Here is a 25,324-nt window from a genome sequence, read left to right on the forward strand (position 1 = left end):
ATTGTGATATTGTGGACCTTTGCGTGACAAAATCTTCTCTATCTGGACCTCTTAGAAATTTAATTGAATACCCCTGCTCTATAGCATCAAAAGGGGCTGGCTTACCCCCTTGATTTAAACTAGCACCTTACCTGAGACAGCCTTCCTGTGCTGGGCATCGAGGGCTTGGTCAATCTCATCAAACAGGTAGAAAGGAGCGGGGTCACACTTTTGGATGGCAAATATCAGTGCCAGAGCCACCAGAGACTTCTGACCTCCAGACAGCTGCTGCATCTCTCTCATCTCACCCTGCTTCCCTGTGAACGACACCTACAGGGGACAGGGGAGGATGGTTGTTAGACACGAGGCAGAAACATGCAGAGAGATTTGTTATTTTTAGTTAATGGTTTTATTGTTATTATTATTAGATTCTGGTTTGGACGATCAAATAAATGAACAGAATGCTTCTGTGATATTCTGGCAGATTTAATAACATCATACATTTAGAGTGAAGAGAATCAAGTATTACTCATAGCATGAATAATTTCACCTTGGTCCTGCTTTGTAGCGATGGATCTGGATAGTCCAAAAACACACATTCAGTCTTTCCAGATGAAAACTCAAGGAAACTCTCATACACTAGGACAATGTTATGCCCTTGCAATGCTTACCATAGCTCAATCTACATTTTCTTACAATTTTACATTACATAACTTCATCAAAATAACAGAAAATACTCCTCTAAATATGGTTTAAAAACTAAATCAAAAAGATATTGTCATAATAACACTGTTGACTTTAATTTAAAAAAAGCATGTAATAAATAATACTTTGACGTACGTTGAATTACTGTTATAAAAACCAGTCAAAATGGATAAAATGAATAAAAAGACGCTAACCCTGATGCCAACTCCAGTGAACTGGTCCACTGAAGGAACGCTGCTCTGTGAACCTGAGCCCCTCTCACTGTCTGCACCACCCTCTCCTTCATCTTGAGACTGGCTCCCCTCAGCATCACCCTTCTTCATCACCAACGTAGCTTTGCCTCCTGGCACCAGCTTCTGGAAAACCTCACTGAAGTTCTTTGACACCTGAGGGAAAGAAAACATGCCAAAAAGAGGAGCAGGGTGAGTATTGTTCATATTTGTCAGATTAGAAAATGTGCATCTAATGTGAGGTCGAAGCAAATAAATAAATGTATAAAAATAATTAATATGTTTTGAAAAAGAAAAAAAAAAAATAAAGACTTCCCAACAGGGACGTTATAGAGTGCCCTCTGGTGGACAAACTATGCAACACTTATAACTTGGTTAACCGTCCATTTTGTATTTTATTTAGGCCGATTGTTTTTTATGGGCCATTATTAATGCAGATACCAATAGTTCGGGAAATGCCTAACATCGACCGATAATATTGTTATCGGCCGATGTAAATTTCCAAGCGCGATTTAAAAAAATATCCATATAAATATTAGTTTTAATGAAATGTTTTGTCTACTGAGATTTTTATTTTGTAGTCATTCCATGTTTAAGCCTTAAACATGCTTGTGAAAGTCACCTTCTCACAGTAGTCTTCCATGACAGAGACCCAGTCATGTTTAAAGGTGGAGAATTGGCTTCTTAGAACATGAAATATGGGGTTGCACACATAATATGATAAAGTAGATGTCTCTAAGTGATCACAGACACACACACACCTTTTTCTGCACTCTTCCCTAAACTCTAAGTTGTTGTCCATTATTCCATCCTCTTTCAGTCATTTGGTTTTGTACATGTCTAGAGACAGTAACTTTTAAATAAAAAAAAAACACATTTAAATAAATATTATATATATATATATATATATATATATATATATATATGTAGAGAGAGAGAGAGAGAGAGAGAGAGAGAGAGAGAGAGAGAGAGAGAGAGAGAGAGAGATTATTTTTATTATTGCGAGAATCGCAATGCATCTAAAAATTGATTATTTTCCCAACCCTTACCTGTGGTCTTGCAAAACCCGGCTTGTCTTGTTGTGTTAACCAATGAGTGCCCACTAGCTGACTGATATACTGCATGACAGACTTCTGTAAATGGATGTATGCACCCACCTGGACACTTTGAACAGTTTGACATACCACGTACCTGTTTGAAGGTGAGCTGGATGGCCTCATACTTTCGCAGTTCCAGAACGTTCATGAGCTCCATGATAGATTTGTGGCCACGATCCAACTCATCCTGACGCTTGATTAGCTTTTCTTTTTGCTCAGAGAAGTTGACAAACTGGTCCAGAGCTTTCTTGTTGACATGACTGTACTTCTTCAGCTCTGTGTTGCACTGCTCCAGTTTGCGGAACAACTGTTGGAAAGGAAAAAGGAAAGATTGAATCATTATTAACTTTAAGATAAATCACCCTGGTATGGTTAAAAATACTTCTCAGAACGTTCTTCTTTTCATAGCCTTGTAAGTAATGTGGCTTTGAAGCAATAGTAATAATAGGCTTTGAAGTAATAATAATATTAGCTTTTTATTTATTCCATTCTTGTCCATATTAGTCACTGTTTTTTTGGTTGCTCTACATCACTTGTCCCTTTTTATTATTCTTGGTAAAGATGTTTTAAATACACTATAAAAACACAAGATTGAGATTGTTAAATTGTTAAGATTGAAGAAGAAGTTGCTAAGGAAATTATTTAATGTTTTAAGATATATACATTGAGAGGCAGTGTAGGAAAAATGCATGCCTGTTTGAATTAAAAGATTCCCCTCTTATCTTTTGAAAACATTTAATTTAGAATATTTGCTGTTATTACACCTACACTGCCAGCACATTTTGCAGGAATGATTTCATTTTCTTTCTTTTTTTGAATCCTCCACCCCCCGTACTCTGCTAGTATTAAGATTGTGCACTTTTAAAGACTTTAAACAAGGACATAAATTCAGATGCATTATTCATTTTAGTACAAGTATTCAAAAGTTTGTTGCCATTCATATCTGAAGATGACCTGATTAGGAAGCCGCTTTGCCTGGATAAAAAGTGGCATGCACTCTATAAACTCTCAAACTATAAATGTATCCATCTGAATCACTAATGACCAAGGGAACACGAGCAAGTGCCATTATTACTTGGCCTTGTAATCCACTTCTGCAATCAATGGCACCATCTTGCCCCTGAGCACTCTGTGTCCTGTGGAGAGCGATTAACCATGTGGAGTGTTTATTAGACAGTGTGAGGCTATTTTCAGCATTGTCAAGACGGGAAGATGACACACACATACACAGACAAATACACAGACACACAACATACACACTCAGACACTTATTAAAGATGTAGCCAAGTTCACTCAACTCACAGTCTGTGCTCCCAGAAGCAGCTGGCTGAAAGAAAATCAGAGACCGAGCACTATCTAGTGTCTGAGTCACTGGTGAGTGGGTGGGATGTGATGGCCTTGGGTCTTATTCCTTATGAGATCTGACTCTATCCATGTGTGTATGTCTGCACACCAATAAGCTTGATACAGGAGTAGGATTATATGCACAGAAAAACTCAATCTTCATAGTTATTGTTCGTGCTGCTGTTGTTGTATCTTTAGTGAAGTATTTGTACTATGTAAGCACTATTTTTTATAGCAACAACTGCTCAAGTGACTGTTACAAGAAAGCTCATAGCTCAGCAAGGAAAGACTCTCTAGGGACAATCAGACAGTCTTGCCTTGCAGTCTTCAGTACACATTTCCCATTTTGTTACCGAAAATATTCACTTGATTTGTCTTAAGATTGCTAAAGCATAATTTTTAACTTAAGCTAAACTGTGGAATGTATGATGTCTTGCCAAGGACTGTGGATTTCCTCGCTTACAATGGAAAGGCTACAGGCACCTGACTATTATTTTAAAGGTCCAATATGTAATATATTTACTGTAATAAATCCAAAAATTACCCTAATGTGTTATCAGATATAAAGGAAACATGATAAGTCAACATACTATCTTTTCTGACAACAATGCTTATGCCAGTATTTTCTCCTTCTGAAATTTCTGTTCAGTGACGGAAAGTCAATTTGTCCGTTCAAATTGTTTGTGTTATGGCCTATGTGTTGTTATTAGGGCTGTACGATTATGGCCAAAATGAAAATCACGGTTATTTGGATCAATAATATGATCGTGATTAATTATTACGATTATTTGTTGATTTTAACCAAAACATATTGTATTGTCACATAGGCTATTTATAACTGCTTTCACATCCATGTGTTCTTCTTATGTTGAAGTTTTATGTTATCTAGACATACATCTGCAACACATGTAATAATAATAAAAAGATAAAAGAAGCAAATTTGATTGTGGGAAGTCAAAATTGTAATTTTGATTTAAAATTTGATTAATTGTGCAGCACTAGTTGTTACCAACTGCCCAGTTTGACAGCCAGGCAGGGTTTCCAGATATACCTGTGAACACGTAAACCCAGTGCGCTACAGCTGTAACGTCCAGCCATGAAAGCAGCAAACAAATTAACAGTATCAAAGAAAACTCTCAAATTAAATTATATAGCTAGAGTACCCAAGTTGGCTACTTGCAAAACGACTGAGACACAGACAGCAAAGTGATCCCAACTGGTCTTTGCTAACGCTTCCATGCTGTCCCTGCTAACTGCTAGTTAACGTTACCGGAGGACCAGGCAAGTGGGCCACGGTTGTTTACAACGTGAAGCCTGTTCACGGCTATAGTAATTCTCTGCCTAGGAAGTATGTCTGTCTGTTGGGTGGAGAGGATGGCGAGGCTGTTGTGTTTGTAGCGGTTCCTACCTTTATTCTAAGCCAAAAAAGAAAAAGAAAAAAAAAAAGCATGGGCTGCTATGTGAATTTAGCCAGCATCTAAAGTTAGCTACTCCGCTTTGCTCTGGAGTAATGTCTGGCTATGTGAGACAAGCGTCTAGCAACATTGTTGCGGATACTGCACTCTCAGCCTGGCAACCTCCGTAAGTCTGGGGAGAAAAATTTCTCCAGAATTTTGAATCTGTACCGCAGTTACTATTTTAAACACTAGCTGTCAGTATTACATTTTGCACCTTTAAGATTGTGCAGTGTATGTGTGTGTGTATGTATGTAGATTTATACACACACACCTGCTTGAGTGTGAGGGTCTGGTACTTCTCAAAGGCCTCCTGAGGCAGCGAGCCAAGCTCTCTGATCTTCTTCATGCACTCCTCCTTCTTCTTGAGCAGCATGCCCTGTCTGTTAGTCATCTTTTCCAGCTCCTTGGTGTCGTGGTTGATGGCATCATTCTGCTCCTTCTCAATGTTCTTCCAGCGGTCCATGCTCTTTATGTGGTCCTTGATCTCCCCCTCTGTCTTGTCAACCAGAGAGTCCAGATCTGAGAAAGACATTGTAGGAGGCGGTAAGTTTGTGAAGAAAAAGAGACGGTTTCAGTCCAAATAAGACATAAGTACATAAACCCACGGCCCAGAAAATTATAAATACTGTCACAGGCTTCTAAACGTTACTGAAATCAACTTTTCAAAAGTAGACGGCTGCATGAACTAAGTACATAGGTTTCATCTTCATTCAGAGGCCACAACTATTCCATTTGGCTTTACAAGCGTCATCTACAACCTGCTAACATGGAGGCTATTTCTCCCACCTTGTTATGAGAAACCCCATCTGTTTGTGGTAGCAGCCCATGGGGGGGCAGTAGGGGTGCACGATTCAGGAAATGTCACGATTCAATATTGATTTTTTTAGCCTCAAAATTCGCTTCAAAATTGAAATCTCAATTAAAAATAAAAACAATTCACAGTATTCACAGTTACTTTTTCCATGTGGTAATATACCAACCATTACCAATTAAAACAAAAACAAAAAAATGAAGCGATTGTGAATCTGTAGAGCTTGAATCGCAATAAAAAGGTGAATCAATTTTTTGCACACCCCCAGTTTCTGAATTTAGATGCCTCAGTTACATTTTGGGCTCAATAGTTAAGATTACTGATACCGGACAGTTGCGAAAATCTTTGTTAGCTTCTTGGAAATATACCTAACAATAGGGCTGTCAAGAAGTGACAAGAACTACATTAAAAGGATGCGTAAATCAATAATACAATACAAAAATCATCATATCTGTCACTTAACGCATCTTGATATCCGTTTTTATTTATATTCTGGCCTTTTTCTGTGTATTATAAGTATCATAAGTATGTGTATGTGTATGTGTGTGAAGATCTGGAGGAATTATCAGAAATCATTTTTGGATTTAAGGGTCCTGAGGGAAAGGCTGCTTATCTAAACTTTAGGCTACTCTCAATGCCCCAGTGTTGTGTCTTTGGTACAATACGTACCTTCTGATCGTGCCAAGGTCTCTTTGACTCGTTTGTTGATGCCGTCCAGCTCAGACGTTGTTGCTGTGAGCACTGTGCCTCCCTCAGTCTCTCGAAGCTCATTTAGCTCCTGTGTTAATGCAAATTAGGTCACATTAAAAAAAAAAGAGGGTCATACAAATTCAAACACTTCTGACTTGTTTGAATGAAAGCATTAAATTCAAGACTCTCCATTTTAAATCACCACATTACATTCATTGACTCATCCAACAGCTGCAAACAAATCCTTTGAACTTGTTGCTTCTACACACAAGTATAATAGAATTTAAGAATACCAAAAAAGAAGCACTTAACCTACATTTTACATTACCCTATGGAAAAAGGATTCTGCATGCAGAGCCTTACTATAAGATGTATCACCAACATATGAATAATTTGAGGGAGTTTGAAAGGGACAGCATACCTGCTCTACTTGGTCAAGACGCTTTCGTAAGTTCTCGTTGAGATACGTTTCCACTCTGGTCATTATGCCCTCCAGCTTAATCCTCTCGTTCAACAACTGTCTGTTGTCCTGTGGGTGGATAGAGGGAGATCAACACACAAAATACAAATGGTCACTCTTTGCCAAATGCAGACAAAACAAGCCATATTACATTTTCAGTAATTCTATATGTAAACATTTTTTAACTAAGTTTTATCTTGCTCCGTGTTTTAGGTGGAAGAAACCTGCCACATCAAATGTGCAATAATAGAGCTAGCAATGTGAGTAATATTACGTGAAATAACAATGCCTTTGATATCTTATGGAGATTGCTATAATGTGAGAACAATATTCACTACTCACAACACTGAATAAAGCGGTGGCTTAAAATTGTGTATAAGCAGTCTATGGGAAATATCAGCTACATCTGTAGTAATTTGTGAACAGAGACACTAGTACATACACTGCCCCAAAATGGTAAACAAACACCCCTGTGTGTGAGTGCACTTAGGTCCAGGCAAGTGCCATATTAACAAGAACACCTAACAAAGTCTTCTGTCGCAACCAATATAACTTGACAACCGCCAACACTGCAGAACCAAACATGAAAGGCTCCAGGTGGCGGGGGTGGAGTTGTTGCACAACGATAGCAAGAATGGCTGAGAGTTCACTGAGGTGGGAACTGAGCACAGCTGGCAGTGAATAAGGAGGGGGCAACACTAGATCATAGGAGGAACCCACACACAGATGCTGCCTGCTACTCTTAGGCCATATAACTTTATATGTATAGCACATTTCAGCAACAAGGCAATTCAAAGTGCTTTATATAAAACATTAAAGAGCAGTTAAAAACAATTAAGAAATTAAAAACAGATAAAATATACAAGAATAAAAGTTACTGTGCAGTAAAAGAAATTAAACATTAATGAGCAGTTAAAAACAACTAAAGATATAAAAGCAGATAATTCATAATTTTAACAATGCAACTTCACAATAGGAAAGCAACAATTATTTAAAGAAAGGCAGCATCATAAAAGAAAGTCTTCAGTCTTTTTTTTAAAGAACAGAGTAGAGGTGGACGTGTCAATGTCCCTGTACTAAATGAACCATTTTGTGGAGACCCATACTCTGTTGACCAATACGGTAGTCATTCAATACAGTCAGAACTATATTTCTTTACCATCTCATCCACCACGGGCCCCACAGGATCATGTGACTTTGTACTCTGGTTACCCATAACCAAGAGTGGAAACACTTCTCTTTACACTACAATATAGTGGTCACTATGAGGTTTCTTGTAGTTTTTACCATAAAATCTATGTCACACCAGTCAGGTCATTTGAATGCACTAACAGGAGGCAGAGAGGGAGGGGAAAGAGAAAAACAACCAGCATGTAGGTAACAGTTGATTCTCTGAACTACAAATAAGCAGATGGAGGGGTGTGTATGCATCCACTAGTTTAGCTACACAGTGCTTTTCTAAAAAAGATTTCTGAACCAAATGATCTTTCAAATCCATGTCCCACATTAGGGCTGATCAAACATTTTAGGTATTGTTGCTCCACATAATTGAGATTTCATACATTCTACTACATCTGACTGCCGCAGTGCAAAACAATTTTTAATTGTTTTCCTAATGCGAGACAAATCTATACCAGGGAAAGAAATCCCTGTAAGAATTGTTGTGTCCAATCCTCCTGCTGACCTGCTGGAGTTGACGGATCTCATCGTTGAGGTCATCGACACGCCTCTGGTCCTCCAGGCTGAGCTGAGAGAGCAGATCTGTACCGAGCTCTGCCTTCAGTGACTCCCTGGTGGACTCCATTGCATGGAGGCTGGCCTCCAGACTCTGGAGACTGCGTTGCTGTAGAGGAAGGAAGAGTCGGACATCAGTGGATAGCACATACAGACTGAGCTGGGAACAGGCTAAACCCCTCATAGAACATGCAACGAAGGATATTTAATTTGTTCAGGTCTTAGTGACCTTGAACTCTGGGCTGGTATATAAACTAAAATGATGGTATTGCGATAACATCAGTATATAATCACCTTGGGCATGAACGTCTTCTCTGACTGCTGCCTCTTCTCCTTCAACATCTTCATCTCTGACAGAATACTGTCCCTGGATGCCTTAAACTTCCTCTGTTGTGTCTCGATCTGCTGCATTTGGTTCATCAGTTGGTCAATCTCATTGTTAATGCGTGGAAGCAAGGATTAAGGAAGTATCAGACGATGTTTATTATGGAAGAGCATTTTCATTTTCATTACCTCTGTTGCATTGCCTAGGAGTGCAAGTCAAGTCAATATTTTGTATATAGCGGACAAGGGGGTGGGGGGCACAAAAAAGATCAACATAATACAATTACAGTATGAACAATCAAGATTTTAAATTGTAAATATATATGAAGAAGGGGTGCACATTCACACACTGCTGAAACACTAAATACTGTCCATCCACTCAGCATAGAGTAGAACAGAAAAGCATTATCCACAATTAACCAAAAACAGAAGCATCAGAACATAAAAAATGTCACAGGACAGCTAGTAGCCTTTTTAGTGCAACAGAGTGCTTCAATAATGTGATTGGCCTTCCAAGGCAAGATTTTGTCATCATTGATATCAAAGCCGAGGATTAAGGAGGGCTGCACGTCACATCATTAATCTAATTTAACAGACAGGCTTATTGATCGTCCAGGACTACAACACTCTTATGGGCTTTTGAGGTTGAAGAGGACTCAATAAACCCTGAAGCCAATCAATCTGACTTAAAAAGAGCTACTGGAATTCAGCGTACAGACTGGCCTGCCATGGACAAGAGCAGATGGAAAAAATAGCTGGTTTAAGGCCATCTGATCTGAGTTTTAAAAGCTGACATCAAGTAACTGCCCTGAATTGAATTAAATAAATAAAACATGTAAGTAAAAGCAACCTGCATTAACCTCTGTGATGACCATTCAATCTCTCATGAATAAAATACATATTGGACAAAACCTTGTTGTTAAGAGTTGTAGCAGTTATAATCAGTCACAACACAAGAGCCCTACTGTGTGACCTCAATACTTTCACTGCAATGCGGTGCTGGTGGCAAAATGAAAACTCAAAATAGAAGAGATGTATGAGGTGCATCAGCGTAACCTCATGCTTATCGACAGGGCAGAGGTGGAGAGTGAACAACAAGAGGCTTTTAAATAATTGATTTGTTCTCTGACTCATCGCTGCAGGACTGAAGGACTAGCATCATGTCATTCATCTTCCATGCCTACGCACACATATACACAAACACCAGGTGTACACATCAAACCACATACGCAGTCACACAGGTGTGCAAATACACATATAATCTACCTGGGCGGAAGTGTCCGCATGCATAAACATACCATACATGCCAACCCAAATCCTCTCTGAGCCGCCCGTTTTGCCTTCATCAGCTGTCCAGAATTGAACCATACACTAATCCTTCATGACCTGCTCAGACAGTCTTATTGCAGCCGTGTAAGACTCCTGCTGAGTGAACTAGCTACAAAACCCGTAGGAGTTTCTGCATTTATGTTTCAGGTTTAGTCATGCGACATCATCACACTATAATTAAGTGAAGACTGCACTCAAGGGTGTTATAACTTATTTCCATGGAGTTCAAAGACATAAGAAAGGCTTCTATACACGGCACAGGGGTATATGATTTATAATAATTCTTTATCTTTTTAAAGACATATTTTGGGTTTCTAACACACTCTTTAACAAAATATTGACAACACATGATGTTTCCTCCTCCATTTCTCTAAGGCCGAGCAAAGAATGGCAATATCCCAAGTGCCTACAGTGTCACACTTACTGCTGTCTTTCAGTGTATTCCAGACATTGCATTGCCTGCTACCCTTAAAATATATATTTAAATACATAATTGTATGCAAATTGAAAAACATGTCAACTTTAAAACTAATTTGGAAAAAACTACTTCCAACTGAAACTCGTCATTTAACATTTTGGGGAAAAAAGGACATTCTAGTCTGAAAACGGAAATACTTTCGTTAAGATGATAAGAAGATAAGAAACTGACTAACTGTATTCAATTTCTATAAATATAACAATAATTCAAATTAGATGGAGTCCTCAATGATGTAGAATAATTAATTTTCAAAAATGTCATGTACTCCAACTACTTCCTGTTTACCCCATGGAATGAACACTGAAAAAATATTTATTGGCATTCATTTGTGACCCAACCCATTTTATATAATCAATACATCTCAATGTCAGCCAACAGAAAGATAACTTTCTAATCTTCATTGAAATGCCAACAGATTTCCATTGTAAGCAATTCTGCAACTCCAGCAGTGCTAGCCATGCAGGGACTTTTTAAAACTCTAACACAAATGTGCCTGACTTCCGAGTGCACAGTTTTTTTGTGGGCATTGATGATCTAATATTATATTTATGAGATATAATGAAAGGATATGTTCAATGTTCCTGCGCAGGTTCTCATTGAGCTTGGCCTCCAGCTCACCCAGCTCCTCCTCAGCCTTCCTCATGTCTTTCTGCAGCTCCAGGCGAGATTTTCTGGTATCGTAGTAGCCTCCTGTCAGGGCTCCACGGTGGCTTACCTGGTCACCTAGAAGAACACAACACAATGTTCTGAATATAAGACATATAAGGTTTCTACAGTACTAGAAACGACACAAAGCCCTTATAAGTAATTTAAAAAAAGTATGCTACATAAAAAGCTCAGCCACACTGCACTATTGCTTGTGGTAGTGGTATATGCTACATTGTGTATTGCAGGTCAGCTTACCCTCCAGAGTTATGCAGTCCATGGTGAAAGCTCTGGCCAGCTGGGTGGAAACTTCCATGCTGCGACAAATCAGGGTCTTCCCAAACACGTGCTTGAAGGCCTTGTCAAAGTTGGTGCTGTAGCGTAGCTTGCTGATCATGGGGATAGCATCCTTGTGGGGCAGAAACATATTGGTATGCACTCAGTGGCAAATACTAAACACCTCATAATCAAACAAGAACTGTCTGTTGTAGAATGGATAGTTTATGTCAAAGACGGGTCATTTCAGGAATAGTTCCGGTGCAAATGGAAAAGCCTCACTTTCCGCTTTCTTTGAGTTAACTTCAAACTCCGCTCGTTTCAAGCAACATTAACAAAAACCTCTGAGCAACGTTACAGGCAGTTTTCTTTAGCGGGGTGCAAATGTTCCACCTAAACAAGTTCCTTCCCCAGAATATTTGGCAGAGACACCAATGCTGCGTCCCGAGCATAGCACCGCTCAAGACGATTGTAATTTGGTTTAAATAAATGCAAATAACCCGTTTATTCCTGGAATGTTTTGTGGACTATCCAAACCTTCCTATGCAGCACTGTGGAGAGGTCTGTCACTGAAAGACTACAGTTCTATGTTCACAGTAACATGTTCCTTACATTGGTCTCTGGGTAGGCGGTGTCCCTGACATCCAGCTTGGTCAGTGGCAGGAATGTGACTTCTCCAGGCAGGTTCATTTTGTTGAACTCCATCAGTATTTTGGTGCTGACCTCATCAGTTTCCACAATGTGATAAAACAGTCTGGGAGGAAAAAAACATGGCAGCATGTAATGACATAGAGAGTAATGACAAGTAAAAAGAAAATGCATACATTTGCCATATTGTAACTTTAACTACAAATCAACCAACAAATATGTGTATATCTACGGAAGCATTTAAAATATATAGCCTACAACAGCTACTTCCATAATAAGTATACGTGGTTTGATAGTGACATTTTCATTGAAAACAACACAAGGAGCTAGTAATGAAAATTAAAAATGCAGGCCCCACCTGGTACCAGCAGTCACCTCCACACAGGTGTAAAAGGCAGGCTCACACTCAAAGTTATTCATGACAATGCCGTGGTAACCATTGATGACATGCTGGTTGATGCCCTTCCGACGAAAATGCTCAAGGACTTTGTTGATGCTGTCAATGCCGTTGAGAATAGCCTGGTAGACCACAAGAGAAAGAAGAATTTGAAAGATTAGACTTGATCCTAAAATCTGTTGTTTAAAACTTCAGGCTGGAAAATAACATTCAATACAATATAAAACATACTGGATGAATATTAATGTAACAACTAACAGCATTAAAACATCAACATACCAAATCAGTATTGTAATGTTCTTATCATACACTTTTTTTTTAATATCACAAAAAGCACCCATGGTCTCTTCTCTATAAGTAGAAGATTATTACAAAGAGATTTCTTTAAAGATAAAATACTATGCTGTTAAATGAAGAAAATCTATTTAAAAAAAATATATATATATATATCTATATCTATATCTATATATCTATATATCTATATATATATATATATATATATATATATATATATATATATATCTATATATATAGATAGATATACATTTTTTTTATAAAAAATACATTGTTGCTCAAATTTGTGAAGTATAAACAAAAACAGGAAGAGAACTTTTAATTTAGTTAAAACTGTGCTGCACTATGAATATAAAAAGGTGGGAGAGAATAAAGTGCATCCTATTCGCTGTTGACAGGTTGAGTCAGCCGGGACCAATTAAAGCAAAATAAACGCTGGACATTTGTCCATGAAGCCACAAAAAGGCTTCTTTCATCTTGGCAGACATTATTCAGAAGTGATGTTTGATTCATACCAGAAGAAATGACTGGCGATTATTGGCTGAGGCAGTGTAGAGTGAGTCATATGTAAATTTAGCTAGCTATGATAAGGTGCCAGTAGCGAGGCAGATTAATGATTCTAATCGATATACCTATCCTGACAGCTGGCTGAGTCACAAAGTGAGTCCTTCACAGCTTTCAGCTGGCCTCATTTAGAGAAAGGCACTTTTTCATTGGGGGTTTGATTTATCTTCACTTGCCCATTCCCTTACTCACACAGTACTCCAGCAAGTAAGTGCATGAGGGAAGGTTTAAAATGGGTGTACCTCTGGTTAGTCTGTATCCTTGACTTTCCACTTCCGGGATTGGCCTGCTGCTGCCACAATAAAATCGCCAGATGTGATTAATTTAGGACGGACAGCCGTTGCCTAGTGCTTCTCCTTTGTGTTGGCATATGAAACAACTCTTTATGAGAACGTACACATGTTCCACCAAAACATATTCCTTCCGAGCCTATTTTGCCATGGCATCGCAGCTGTTCTCCTGTGCTTAGCACCGTCCAATACGATAGTGACTGGTTTAAAGAAATGCCATTGAACCAGAGCACGTTTCCCCCCCATCCCCAAATGCTACGTGGAGTGTCATCCGGCAAAAAGTGCAGGTAAGCGCGTGCTTGAGCGTGCAAGTAAAACAATTAGTGTGGTGCCATGACTTTGTTCACTGTTGAGACGGAACCATAAGGTATCCTGTAGCTGCGTTATGCAAGTCAATAATAGTGACACGGACCTTGCCAGTGGCCGCTCGAAGGAGCTGCTGCTTCTTCTCCAGTTCCTCTCGTTTGGCAGCCAGGGCCTGCTGCTCTGCGTTCTCCTCACGCCACAGGTAGCTGGACAGACAGACAATCACACACTGTTACACTTATGTCACCAGAAAGACCAAAACCCAACGGAAGCCGTGAATACACACAGAAGAAAAAGTCAGTCAGTAGTCAAAACAATCAAAAACTAAGACACTGTCCTAAAATGGTTAGATTCATGTAGACATCTGAAAATTGAATAATGTGGGGGAGGGCTGTCTGCCTTCCACAGTCTCGTTGCCGGGGATTAAGAAATAAACAAAAAGAAAAGAGGGGGAAGAAGACGTCAACAAAAATGTCTAGCTGGAGAGATGACTAGATTGAGGAACTTCTGTCGGTAAGGGCCATCTCCAAAATCTTGAGACAAATTCAAGCAAGAGACTTGTTAGTTTATTACCAAATTACAAACTGTATACATTATTGCAGAGTAATCTGTATGTCCTGCCTGCTCCAGAGAGAGAGAGAGAGGTCTATTATTTTATTTTGTAATATATAGGTATGTAGATATTTTTAAAATACATGTTGAAATAAATATAACTCTACAAGTAGTTATGTCTCCCATTTTATTGGTTTTCCCTCTTATGTACATAATCTGCACACAGATATTCCCTATCAACCTATGTGTTTTTTAGAAGGAAAATTTGAACTTCCTTTTTGGACAATTCATCAGCACTAATTGGCTAAAAGTAAGGGAAAACAATTTAAGCTGAAAAGGATGATGCAAGATGCAGGCATGACTTATGTCGAGATTCATCTAAATCAAGTGACGCTATACTCACTACCCACAAATATAAAGAAGCATGAACACAAGAAAAGGCTGAACTTTAAATTAAGTTCAAGATGTGAGATCAAAGAGAGTTCTAGAGGGGAAAACAAAGTTCTTACTTTCTTTCGCTCTGTAGCTCATCTTTCCTGTTCTTTACTTCATAATACTTTTTGTCCAATTCCTCAACGCGGGTCTTGACCTCATTTAGATCTTGATCGAGTTTCTATAAGGAAAAGTTGAAAGTGGATATCAGATATACTCACCTGTTAGGTTATATTAAAACTACAGAAATTACATGACTAATTACATCATACAGTAAAAGAAAAGAACATACGCTGTACTGCTCAAGGTTCTTTTCCTTGTTGGTCTCCGTGTCCTCCAGGTCCTTGTGGATGGCTGTGATCTGCCTCTTTTTATCATTGATGGCCTGGTCCAGAGACTTCAACTCCTTCTTAATCCACTTGTCCCTCTCTTCCTTGGAAGTAAACTGGCTGCCACGGCCCTGCTTGGCATAGAGGTCTGTCCTCTCCTGTGTAGCCTGGGCCAGTCTGGAGTGAGGCATAACCACAAAGGGAGTGACATATTTCAAAACTAATTCACAAGTTCACACAGCATCCCCCTCTTGCAATGCAAATGGATTCAAAATGTGATGACTGACTCATAAAGATTTACATGGTCATGAGCTGCTCAAGGGGTCATGGCTGAGAATGAGTCATCCCTACCTGGATATGCCCCGCTCCTCTTTTTCCTTCACCATGTTGAATTTGGGTTCAGTCTCCTGCAGCTCTTTCTGCTTCTCCTCGATTTTTTCCAGCAGCTTTGTCCTCTCTTTCAGCAGGCGTTTCTGGAAGAACGGGAATTTTTACAACAAATCTTCAAAGATCAGAACAAAGAGGTGAGAAAGAGAAGGAGGAGAAACTGTTGGAATTGTTGGAAAATGGATATGCTGTTATGAATGAAAAACGGTGAAAGGATGATATTAAAAAAGCCCCTATATTTATTTATACATATTATCTATGTAATACAAAAAAATGCAAGACAAAATGCTAAAACAAAATTATTGGAAATAGTTTAGAGATTAAAGTTGTATACTATACTGCTCAGATGCAATATTCATATTGAGTTAGAACCTTAATTACTATAATTAAGATACTAAATTAACTCTTGCCTTTTAAAAGTTGAGGACAAATGCCATAGATCTGTGCATTTATGGTGTAGGATAGATTCACAATATTCTGAAAAATTCTGAAAACAAAAGGCAGAGTGTGGAATTCGAGATTCACTTATGTACACTTTGGTGTCCGAGGGAAACTCTGTTTATGTGTATACCCAATGAGTAGATTTATTTAAGTATAATTAAAGTATTTACTTTATAGTAAACAAAGAAAACACTGTAATGAATTCCCATCACTATGACTGATGGTGCCGGAAAACCATTAAACAAAAAATTGGGATACTTCAAGGAACCAATCAACAACATTAAAAACGGTTTGTTAATTCAGGAAAAATTCAGCAAATTCAGAGGCATAAGTGATAGGAAAAAGGAGAAGTAATATGAAAAAAAGACTATGTAGAGTACACCCAGTCTGAAAAATTCATCTAGATTTGAAGAAAACAAAAACAAAAAACAAACACAGACCTGAGTAGTGACTACTGATTTTGACAAATTTTTCTGTGTGGGTGCTGATGGAGGGTTGTCATCCCACAGGCATGAACATCTATACTTTCAATGTCAACACCATCTTAAATCTGAACCATCAACAGCAAAGTTCTGCTTCCCTTGCTTTTCATTTTGCTCCAGTAAATTTTGGCTGATGTTCTGCCAGGTGGGCTTAATCCAATCAACAGGCAGCATGCCACCTGGGACCCATCATGGGTCACACACGGACTGAGCCAATAAAGCCGTTATGTATGATTATTGTCTTCATACTCACATGTGCACACAAACACACACTGAACACAAGGCCAGACGGAGAGTGACTCATGCCAGCTCTGTACACATGATCTAATGCCAGGAATGATGTATAGTGGAGCTGATGGCAAAGAGTCTGATACACAGGCTGGTGCTTCCTCTGTTTTGGTTCTCATTTCATCCCGCTATTGGACCAGCAAACATTCTTCTAAAAAATGTAACCCTACAACGGCCAACTCTATTCATTAGGCCAAACTGCTTAAGTAAATGTAACAGGTAAAATCAGAACAATTTTGTAAATCAATATTTTTACATTTAATGTTTTACAAGTAAAATTAAACAATGGCATTTCCTGCCATTCTCTGATAAGGATTTGTTGTACTGTTGGTCAGAATAAATTCAATTTTAAGATATAATTTGGGATCTAGAAAGCCGCATAGGCTACATCATTGATCAATGAATAAAAAATAAAATCAACAGGATTATGAGGGCAGTATTCTTGAAGGGAAAAGTAATTGTACCCCTCATTCCAACTGACAACGGGTGGAAAAAGAAAAACACTACCCTCGTTCTCTACATACAGCGATGGTGCAGGGGATAGGGGTGGGGGAGTGTTGCTGGTGCAGCATCACGTGTGCAGAGTGACGCAGATGGGAGGCTTCCGTACCCTCTGTTCACTGTTCCCTGCCAGCTCGTCCTGCAGGTCCTTGGTCTTCAGCTCCAGCTTGGTCCTCTGCTTGATCTGCTCCTGGCGCTCGGCCGATAGCTGCTCCCTCTCTTCCTTCATGGCAGAGATCTTAGACTTCAGCTCACGCACAACACGCTCCGTCTCCTACAAAAAGGACGCCAAAATAAAGAAACAGGCTGATTTAAAGCAGTGTAAATAATACAACTTGCTTCCTCTTCAGTAATTAAGATTTATTTATCAAGGCCATACACTGTTAGGAGAGATACATTAGACTTATTAAATTGTAAAGTTAAATTAATTACGTATAGTGTATTTATTTGGTGGTAGGGAGTCTGCTTTGTAGGCCCGCATGATATTGGAAAAACTGACATTGTGAATTTTTTCCCTCTGTGATATGAAAGACGTAATTAGCTCTATTTGGAAATGATAAATCCTTCTCGACTACTGAGGTGATTTTGAGTGGGAGTGCATCTACATAGAAAATGAAAAGGAACTTTTCTAATGTGAACCATTCTTGTTAAACTTCAATACTTTACAAACACCAAAGTAAGTAACTGCGCTGTGACAACTCTTCTGAAGTGATTTTGGAGAGGGAAATTAGATGGTAAAATACATTAGTTGACTGACATGACACCATTGTATTCATATAATACTATTAATCCAGGCAAAAATGAAACAACATACTGGTACTGGTTGACTAGAGGGGCCTGCTTGTTTGTTTGATTGTGATTGGTGGTTGGCTGTGCATGCAGACCTGCAGGTCACACACTAACAACAAGCTGTGTATCCAAGAACACTTAAATCCGTGTAAATTACGTTATTGAGACAGACTACATTTGTAGATTAGTGTTATGTTTCCAGCGACGCGGCTCTCAACCGCAACATTAGTTGGGACAGACGCCCGTTTCTTTAAGCGAACTATATTAGCCTTAGGGGTCCTGCACACTGTCTGCGTGGCGTGAGTGTGGTGTTTCTGTTGCGTGGCGCTGCATGGCGTTTTCTGTCTTTGCACACCAGAAACGTGTTAGACGCTGTGCTGCTGCTAGCCTGGTCTGTAAACATGTATGTTGTCCATTGATGAAATAAAAGAGCGTGTTCTTCAACTTAATTTTGTCATATATTTTTGTATTTGTACATTTCGTTGCACATATTGATATATTATATTTCAATTCCCTTTCCTGAGATGATAAAGTCCATCTTACTTTTTTTTCTGAATCCAATTGAAATACAACTTAAAAAGGAGTTCAACAGAAAATTTTATTCATTAAATGTATTCGTGTCAAAATGACAAAAATCTTTTTGTTGACTGGAAAGCTTCCAGTTTGCACATTTCCACATTTGCATGGAAATAAGGCGTCAGTCCCACTTCTAGCATGCACGCGTTTTTGGTTCTGCTCGAGCTGCACATGAGAAATGCGTGTCACGCAGGCAGTGTGCAAGCTCTAACCTGTTTACATGGGAGCCAAAATAACTGACACACCCTTAGCCTGGCTGGCAGCAGCTTTCTGCAGCAAAACTGTGTCACTGTGTCACTGTGTTAGCGGCAGCGCTTCCGGTACTTTCCTACATACGGAGAGTCTTACTTCACCGTTTACTTTTCTATCAAGCAGCAAAAATGTTTCAGCGTCAACATCGTAATGTTCTGCGATGTGAGTATCGCGCATGCGGACATTTCAACGTAGAAGAATAGGACCTATAAACGGATGCCTTAAGTTTTGCAGCCAAGATATTGGATGGAATCACATTGAGTGACATCACTCAATATTTCCCATCAATTAGCTACCTACAAGAGTACAATGTTCTTCATAGAACTAGGCTCTTACTTTTGCTCTGATTGTGCACCAGATGATGAATTTAACTTTAAAATGTACAAAGGTTTCTTCCCTTCCCTCTAGGAGGTTCGGGGTCCACCCACCACAGTCTTACAAAATCATGTGGGAAAACGTTGTATCAATTATCAAGGTCTTCTCCCCTCTAGGAAATTTTGAGCATCATAGACTTTATTCCCAACATTCTTATATATTTGTACGCACAAATTTATGGCAAAACATCCTAATTTATGTCAAGGAACACACAAAAATCTGTTGGCAAGTAACAATTTAAAATATAATGGAATAAAATGTAGAAAGGGAAGTTTTTTTTGCATTCGGCTACAACTGACCACAAAGTCCAGTTCATTTGATCAGTATGATCAGGGCAGAACTGTGTGTAAAATACAGTTTAAGCAAGAACAAGACGTCTCTGCAGCTTATTCAGGGTGTCAGGTCAATGGTTCATTTTTCTGATAGACTTGAAAATGTTTTGACGCTACTACGAAACATTTTTACAGGTTATGAAACTGTGGTTTCTCTCTGCGGCGCCGGTCCTGCGGTGCAGCATGGTCACCGGGAGAGTCCGGTATAGCCTGACTGCAGAAACAGAGATTCCATTAGCGCTATACAGGAGCTTTCAGATCCAATCAAATCAGCGGCAGCCGCACGTGTATATCCAGTAATGACTGTGGATAAGAGGGAGGCTGGCTGCTGAAAATCAGTTTGGTGCTTGATGGTGTTTTGGTGCTCGTGATATTCCTTTGGTGCTGGCTAAAACCTCTTTGGTGGGCGCCAAAACTTTCTCTATGCAGGAAAATCCCTGACAATGTTTATTCTCACCCAACCCAATACAAGATGTTAACACTTCTTCTGCAAAGTGAAATTCTTTACCTCTACTTTGTCCCGGGCATCTTGCTGAGCATCACGCAGCTGTCTGGATTTGTCTCCACAGGTCTCTCTCTTGCTGGAAAGCTAGAATAAAAAAAATCTGGTTGTTGAAGCTGTACCCAACAGATCACAGGCCACAGTGACTGGTCGATTCTTGCATTAAATTTGTATTTAAACAAGGATCTCTCTTTTTTACAGTCAACTATCATATGGCACTTTATAGCCATACATAATTAGTTTTTCTTGAGGTTATTACCTCATCAAGTTTGGCGCGGGTTTCATTCAGCTCCTGGTTGTAGATGGTGTACTCCAGGGCTCTTCTCATCTTGTCCCACTTCTGGTACTGAGCCAGCTCCTCCTTCTCATCCTCCAGGGTGTGCAGCCGCTCCTCAATGTACTTCAACAGTTCATTGATCTTCTCTCGCTTCCCCTCTGAGGAACACATACTTCATGATGTTGTTGTTGTTTAAATGTTACTATGAACTAAACATTAAAATATCTGGGACTGGAATCTTTTTAGATTCAAGTGATGATTTAATGGTGACTAATGCTGTGTAGTAGAAATTGTAAAAGCATGACTGAATTAATGACAGCCTATACAACAGTGATAAGAAGCTTTTACCTGTCTCCTTCATGAGAGAAATACTCTCCTCTTTGCGCTCATCATACACCCGTGTCCCAGCCACCTCTCTCAGCAGCTTCAGACGCTGGGAGTCGGGTGCTGTGGCCATTTGGTTGATCTGCATTAAAAATTGTAATAACGTGTGAGGTGGAACATCCTGCTGTTCAATGTAGTGCTAAGATTTTAAAGGTTATACATTGTATTTAAATTTAGCAGAGGTTGATATCAGATTTTATCAAAAACTCTTAAATCAGATGATAATAGATATTAAGCTGAGTACAGTTGGTACACTTTTTACAGACCTGCTTAAATACTGCAATGTATTACACACCACTAACAAATAAGCTATTATGTCTTAAACAAGTGTGAGGTTGGCACCCACTCCTTCCTCACCTTTCCCTGCTTCACGATGTAGTACGGGTTACTGCGGGAGAAGCCAGCACTCTCGAGAAGGTTCATTACATCATTCTTACTGCAAGAATCGTAGACGCAAACAGGTGATTACACATGAGTTGTTATTTTTTTTCGATTAAATGGACAGTCCATCCGCAGCAATACTCACGTCACCATCTTCTTGTCTAAGAAATACTGGTCCTTCTTTGCACCAATGACGCGACGAAGGGAGACTTCCTCTTTGTCAATCTGGAGGAAGAGACAGTTATCAGTGGTCAAGGGGAGTATCACACACATTAGCAGACTTGGCTGGTTATGTCACAGTATTACCAGGCGGCAATTTGGAGATTTATAGAGTGGTGCAAACATCCTGCCTTCATCATCCGAATAATAAGCACTGTGCGTACTGGAAGCTGTGTCACTACAATCAGTGGTCATAGTACTTATCAGCAATTTAGGGAGACACTTCAATATGAACTAAAAAAGAAGTGATAATGCACTGGTAGCCTGGACTAAGGATGTTGCGAAAAGTTCTTTTAAAAGTGATGCGAATATCTGGTACCTGATATGGTGACCTAAGTATTGCTGTGGATAGTCTGTCCTCTATCCGTAAAGCTTTTTTAAAATTCTGTGTTTATTTTGGCAGTGTACAGTGTAGGGCTGAAACAATTCCTCAAGTAAGTCGAATAATTTGATTACTAAAAATCCTTAATGCAAAATAATTTGCCTGGAAGCTTCACTTAATTAATGTTACCGACGTTGTATCACTCACGGTGTTTCCACACGGAGGATTATTACTGTTGCCGACCGAGCTGCCGCTGCTTGCGATACATGCCATAAAGACTGAATAAAAAATTAAGAAAGCGCACAAGGGGCTAAGAGAAGAGACAGGCTGGAGAAAACAACAGAAAGTGTCCAAAGTTTGGAATCAGTTCAAACGTAATCAAAACAAAAACTCTGTAAAGTGTGTCTACTGTTAAATCAAACTAGCTTACCGCAATAATAGCACAACGACAGAGCTGTGTGACATTGTTATTAATATATAAATGAAACTATGATGACTAGAACTAATATTAACACATGTGCCTATATACAGATCAGTCTCAGGTTGAAATTTGTACTTCTGAAAGTTAAGTTGCACAAATTAAGGTAACGTTTATGTATGTTTAATGTGTGCCTTAGTTTAAGGTTGTTATTGCATTTCAGAAAATGTTATTATCGTAAAACAAGTAATATGGCACTTAAATGCATTTAATATGTTTAGTTTTTTGAGATATGATATTGTAAGCAATGTAGGCAATAAAAATGTATCTTTTCCGGACAATTAAACCAAACTATTGTAAATTATTGCTCTTCAATAAAACAAAAGTATTTCTTATCCGATTACTAGAATAATCGATGGAATAATCAGTAGAAAACTCAATTACTAAAACAATAGATAGCTGCAGCCTTAGTACAGTGTACACTAAAATGTCAATTTTGCTATCAGCCAAACTGAAAAAACTGGACGTACAACGCAAAGCACACTTAAGCTTACATTGGCCAATCCAGACGGCATATCATTACACCTCTAGCTTTAGCTCATACTGGCTCGAAACATTAAAGCAACCAAGTATGTTTCACATATAGACAAGTCTTACTGGAAGGTTTCATGATTATCAAGTTGGAAGAAAAAAAAATGATTGTGCCTGTAACTACAGTAATAGATCAATATGAAATGTTTGCCAATCCTACCGGCAGCCGGTTGTCAGAGTTGTCAAATATAATCTCCACAAAAGCCGAAATGACACGAGGACCAGTTCCCTCCTACAGTCAAAGGGAAGGAAAAACATAATATTAAATGTTTACATTTATCAATGGCCTTGTATGTAAAAAGCTGCTTCCCCATTGTGTTTCAGTCTTCTACAATACTTCAAATTTTAACAGAAATGCAACTTCTTTAATGATTGATTAATTCATCGGTTATTCTGAAGTTAGCTTTTGACGTTTGCATGTCTAACAATACATTTTCCACAGTCACATAGCCATTTTCAAAACAGTAGCTGGGATCTGTAAAGTGTCTGACATTTGCCTGAACTTACATGGAGCAGGGCCAGGCGCTGTTCAGGTCGCAGGTGGCTGAACTCATCACTGAGCACAAACTGGATGGCTAAGAAAGCAGAGCAGAGCCACAGTTTGAGACAACAACAAATAGCTACACAGAAGGGGGAAATGTTTGACTGCTGTGTGGTGTAATTCATTAAGGCAGACATACCATAGAAAAAGTTACTTTTTCCTGACCCATTTCTTCCAACTGTAACAGACAAAAAAATGAGGACATGGTGAAATAAATACAATCCACCAACACACACGAGACAAGTCTTTGGCACACCCATTTTGGTCTAGGAACGTATTTTAAGTGCCTTAATAAAAAAGTACATGCCCTTACACCAACATATATTATTTTAAAAATGCAGTATCATACAAAAAGAAAGTTGAAGTGAGCACATAACGTTACTCACCGATGACATTGTGCTTTGGACTAAACGGGTCTACCACAGTTTGGTCCCTGTAACTTCGGAACCCCTGGATGATGACCTGCACAAGAACCCAGAGACCACCGTGAGCACAACATCCACATACTTAACGTTAACCACGTACTGTAACGTTAGCTAGACAAAGTTGTGTTAAGAGACTTCAATAGCAATCCAGGAACTATTCCTGAATGCAGCAATATTACTATGGCTATATCGCACTTCCGATTAAGTTTGACTCAACATGTTACAACGTTATAACTTTAGTAGTCAGCGCAGCATCAAATGCATCATAAACGGGGCACGATTTCCAACAGGGCCTTGCCTGTCTACTGTATGGACCAGTTTTCATTTAGAACGGCAATGGGTTTGCAAACTTGCTAACAAGATAAACCACACGGTAGACAACCACAAAACTATCAAAGCTCATGTTACCATACGATTAAATCGACTGCTAGCTATTTGGTATCGTGCAACATACAACAGCGACCACTTCGCTAACCTAATGTTTAGCTAAGCATTGTAGCGTTAGCTTAGCATACTGGGAAAGGGGGACGGGCAATTCCAACTATAGCTCGATTTATCCAGATGGCCATAGAGTTAGAAAGCTAGCTATTTGATGTATCGTTGTTGTGATTTTGCATAGCTCTGCAACCAAATTAACATTAAACTGTGTGCAAACCCTCACTATATCGAGCACAATCATGTAGCTAGCTAGTGGAATAACGTTAAGAGGCTAGCTAGGGATAGTAGGCAACACGCACAAGTGTCGTTAGCTTACCTGTTTAATGTACATGGCTGTCTAAACAGGGCGTCTCCTTGTTTGAATTTGGAGATAAGCTCCCCCCTTCACTAAACTGGAGAAGCCAGGAATTTAATAACCCAAATTTAACAAATTATTAGAAATCAATGCATTCAAAATTGGTGTGGCAGAACAGAACAACATGGAAAATGGCGGCGGGGGCGGTATAATATGGATCCTACCATCATGTGAAAATAGGGTTGTAGCAATAAACATATACTACTGATGTTTGGTAGCGAGAACAAATTAGATTGAATTAGAAATAGAAAACCCCCATATATATTTGTAAAGTATCTTCAATCGTTGGTCGTATGTGTTTTTGCGTAATTACAGGTTAGACACGTTTGTTATCTACTTACCTCCCTATTTGTACAGCTGGTATAGTCTAGCTGGCTGTTTTCTAGGCGCCAAAGACCGAAAGAGTTGAGCTGATAAAAGCTGCAGTCAAGTAGAAGTCTAGCTCGACAAAGAAAAATTGCCAATCGAAATGTTTTATGCTTTTATGGAAAGCAGAACGTCACACTGCTTCAAATGGGAATTTTGACAGATTTTTTTTTTTTTTTTACCTGTGACTGTTTCTCATTTATGCACACGTGTTCATTAAAAGTGTGTAGGTTGCGCTTGTTAACTTGATGAAAAATCTAGACGTGCAGTCTGACCATTATGCAGTGCTGCTTACTTGAAGCTTATAAAGG

The 25,324-nt window shown here is 39.0% G+C and overlaps 1 protein-coding gene across 2 annotated transcripts in view; it reads right to left on the reverse strand.

Annotated features, from left to right (window-relative positions):
* Positions 1-24,819, reverse strand: part of smc3 (structural maintenance of chromosomes 3) — a 28,896-nt gene extending 4,077 nt beyond the window's left edge. The window contains exons 1-27 of one of the 2 annotated variants that reach the window (XM_034887090.1): positions 24,609-24,819; positions 23,816-23,891; positions 23,569-23,607; positions 23,396-23,463; positions 23,049-23,120; positions 21,484-21,563; positions 21,315-21,393; positions 20,922-21,039; positions 20,556-20,731; positions 20,303-20,383; positions 17,580-17,744; positions 15,723-15,844; positions 15,335-15,548; positions 15,120-15,223; positions 14,165-14,264; positions 12,566-12,726; positions 12,172-12,313; positions 11,542-11,692; positions 11,209-11,361; positions 8,802-8,953; positions 8,458-8,616; positions 6,735-6,842; positions 6,293-6,401; positions 5,084-5,331; positions 2,106-2,318; positions 879-1,070; positions 132-309 (exon numbers count right to left, since the gene is read on the reverse strand). In XM_034887090.1, the coding sequence (XP_034742981.1) occupies positions 132-309; positions 879-1,070; positions 2,106-2,318; positions 5,084-5,331; positions 6,293-6,401; positions 6,735-6,842; positions 8,458-8,616; positions 8,802-8,953; positions 11,209-11,361; positions 11,542-11,692; positions 12,172-12,313; positions 12,566-12,726; positions 14,165-14,264; positions 15,120-15,223; positions 15,335-15,548; positions 15,723-15,844; positions 17,580-17,744; positions 20,303-20,383; positions 20,556-20,731; positions 20,922-21,039; positions 21,315-21,393; positions 21,484-21,563; positions 23,049-23,120; positions 23,396-23,463; positions 23,569-23,607; positions 23,816-23,891; positions 24,609-24,623 (3,475 nt within the window). In that variant the 5' untranslated portion in view covers positions 24,624-24,819. Of the gene's footprint in view, positions 1-131; positions 310-878; positions 1,071-2,105; positions 2,319-5,083; positions 5,332-6,292; positions 6,402-6,734; positions 6,843-8,457; positions 8,617-8,801; positions 8,954-11,208; positions 11,362-11,541; positions 11,693-12,171; positions 12,314-12,565; positions 12,727-14,164; positions 14,265-15,119; positions 15,224-15,334; positions 15,549-15,722; positions 15,845-17,579; positions 17,745-20,302; positions 20,384-20,555; positions 20,732-20,921; positions 21,040-21,314; positions 21,394-21,483; positions 21,564-23,048; positions 23,121-23,395; positions 23,608-23,815; positions 23,892-24,608 lie in introns of both variants that reach the window. The other variant, XM_034887080.1, reaches the window with a different exon arrangement.
* Between the last annotated feature and the right edge of the window lie 505 nt (positions 24,820-25,324).

This window comes from Etheostoma cragini, chromosome 2, assembly GCF_013103735.1.
Source record: "Etheostoma cragini isolate CJK2018 chromosome 2, CSU_Ecrag_1.0, whole genome shotgun sequence".
Lineage (NCBI taxonomy): Eukaryota > Metazoa > Chordata > Actinopteri > Perciformes > Percidae > Etheostoma > Etheostoma cragini.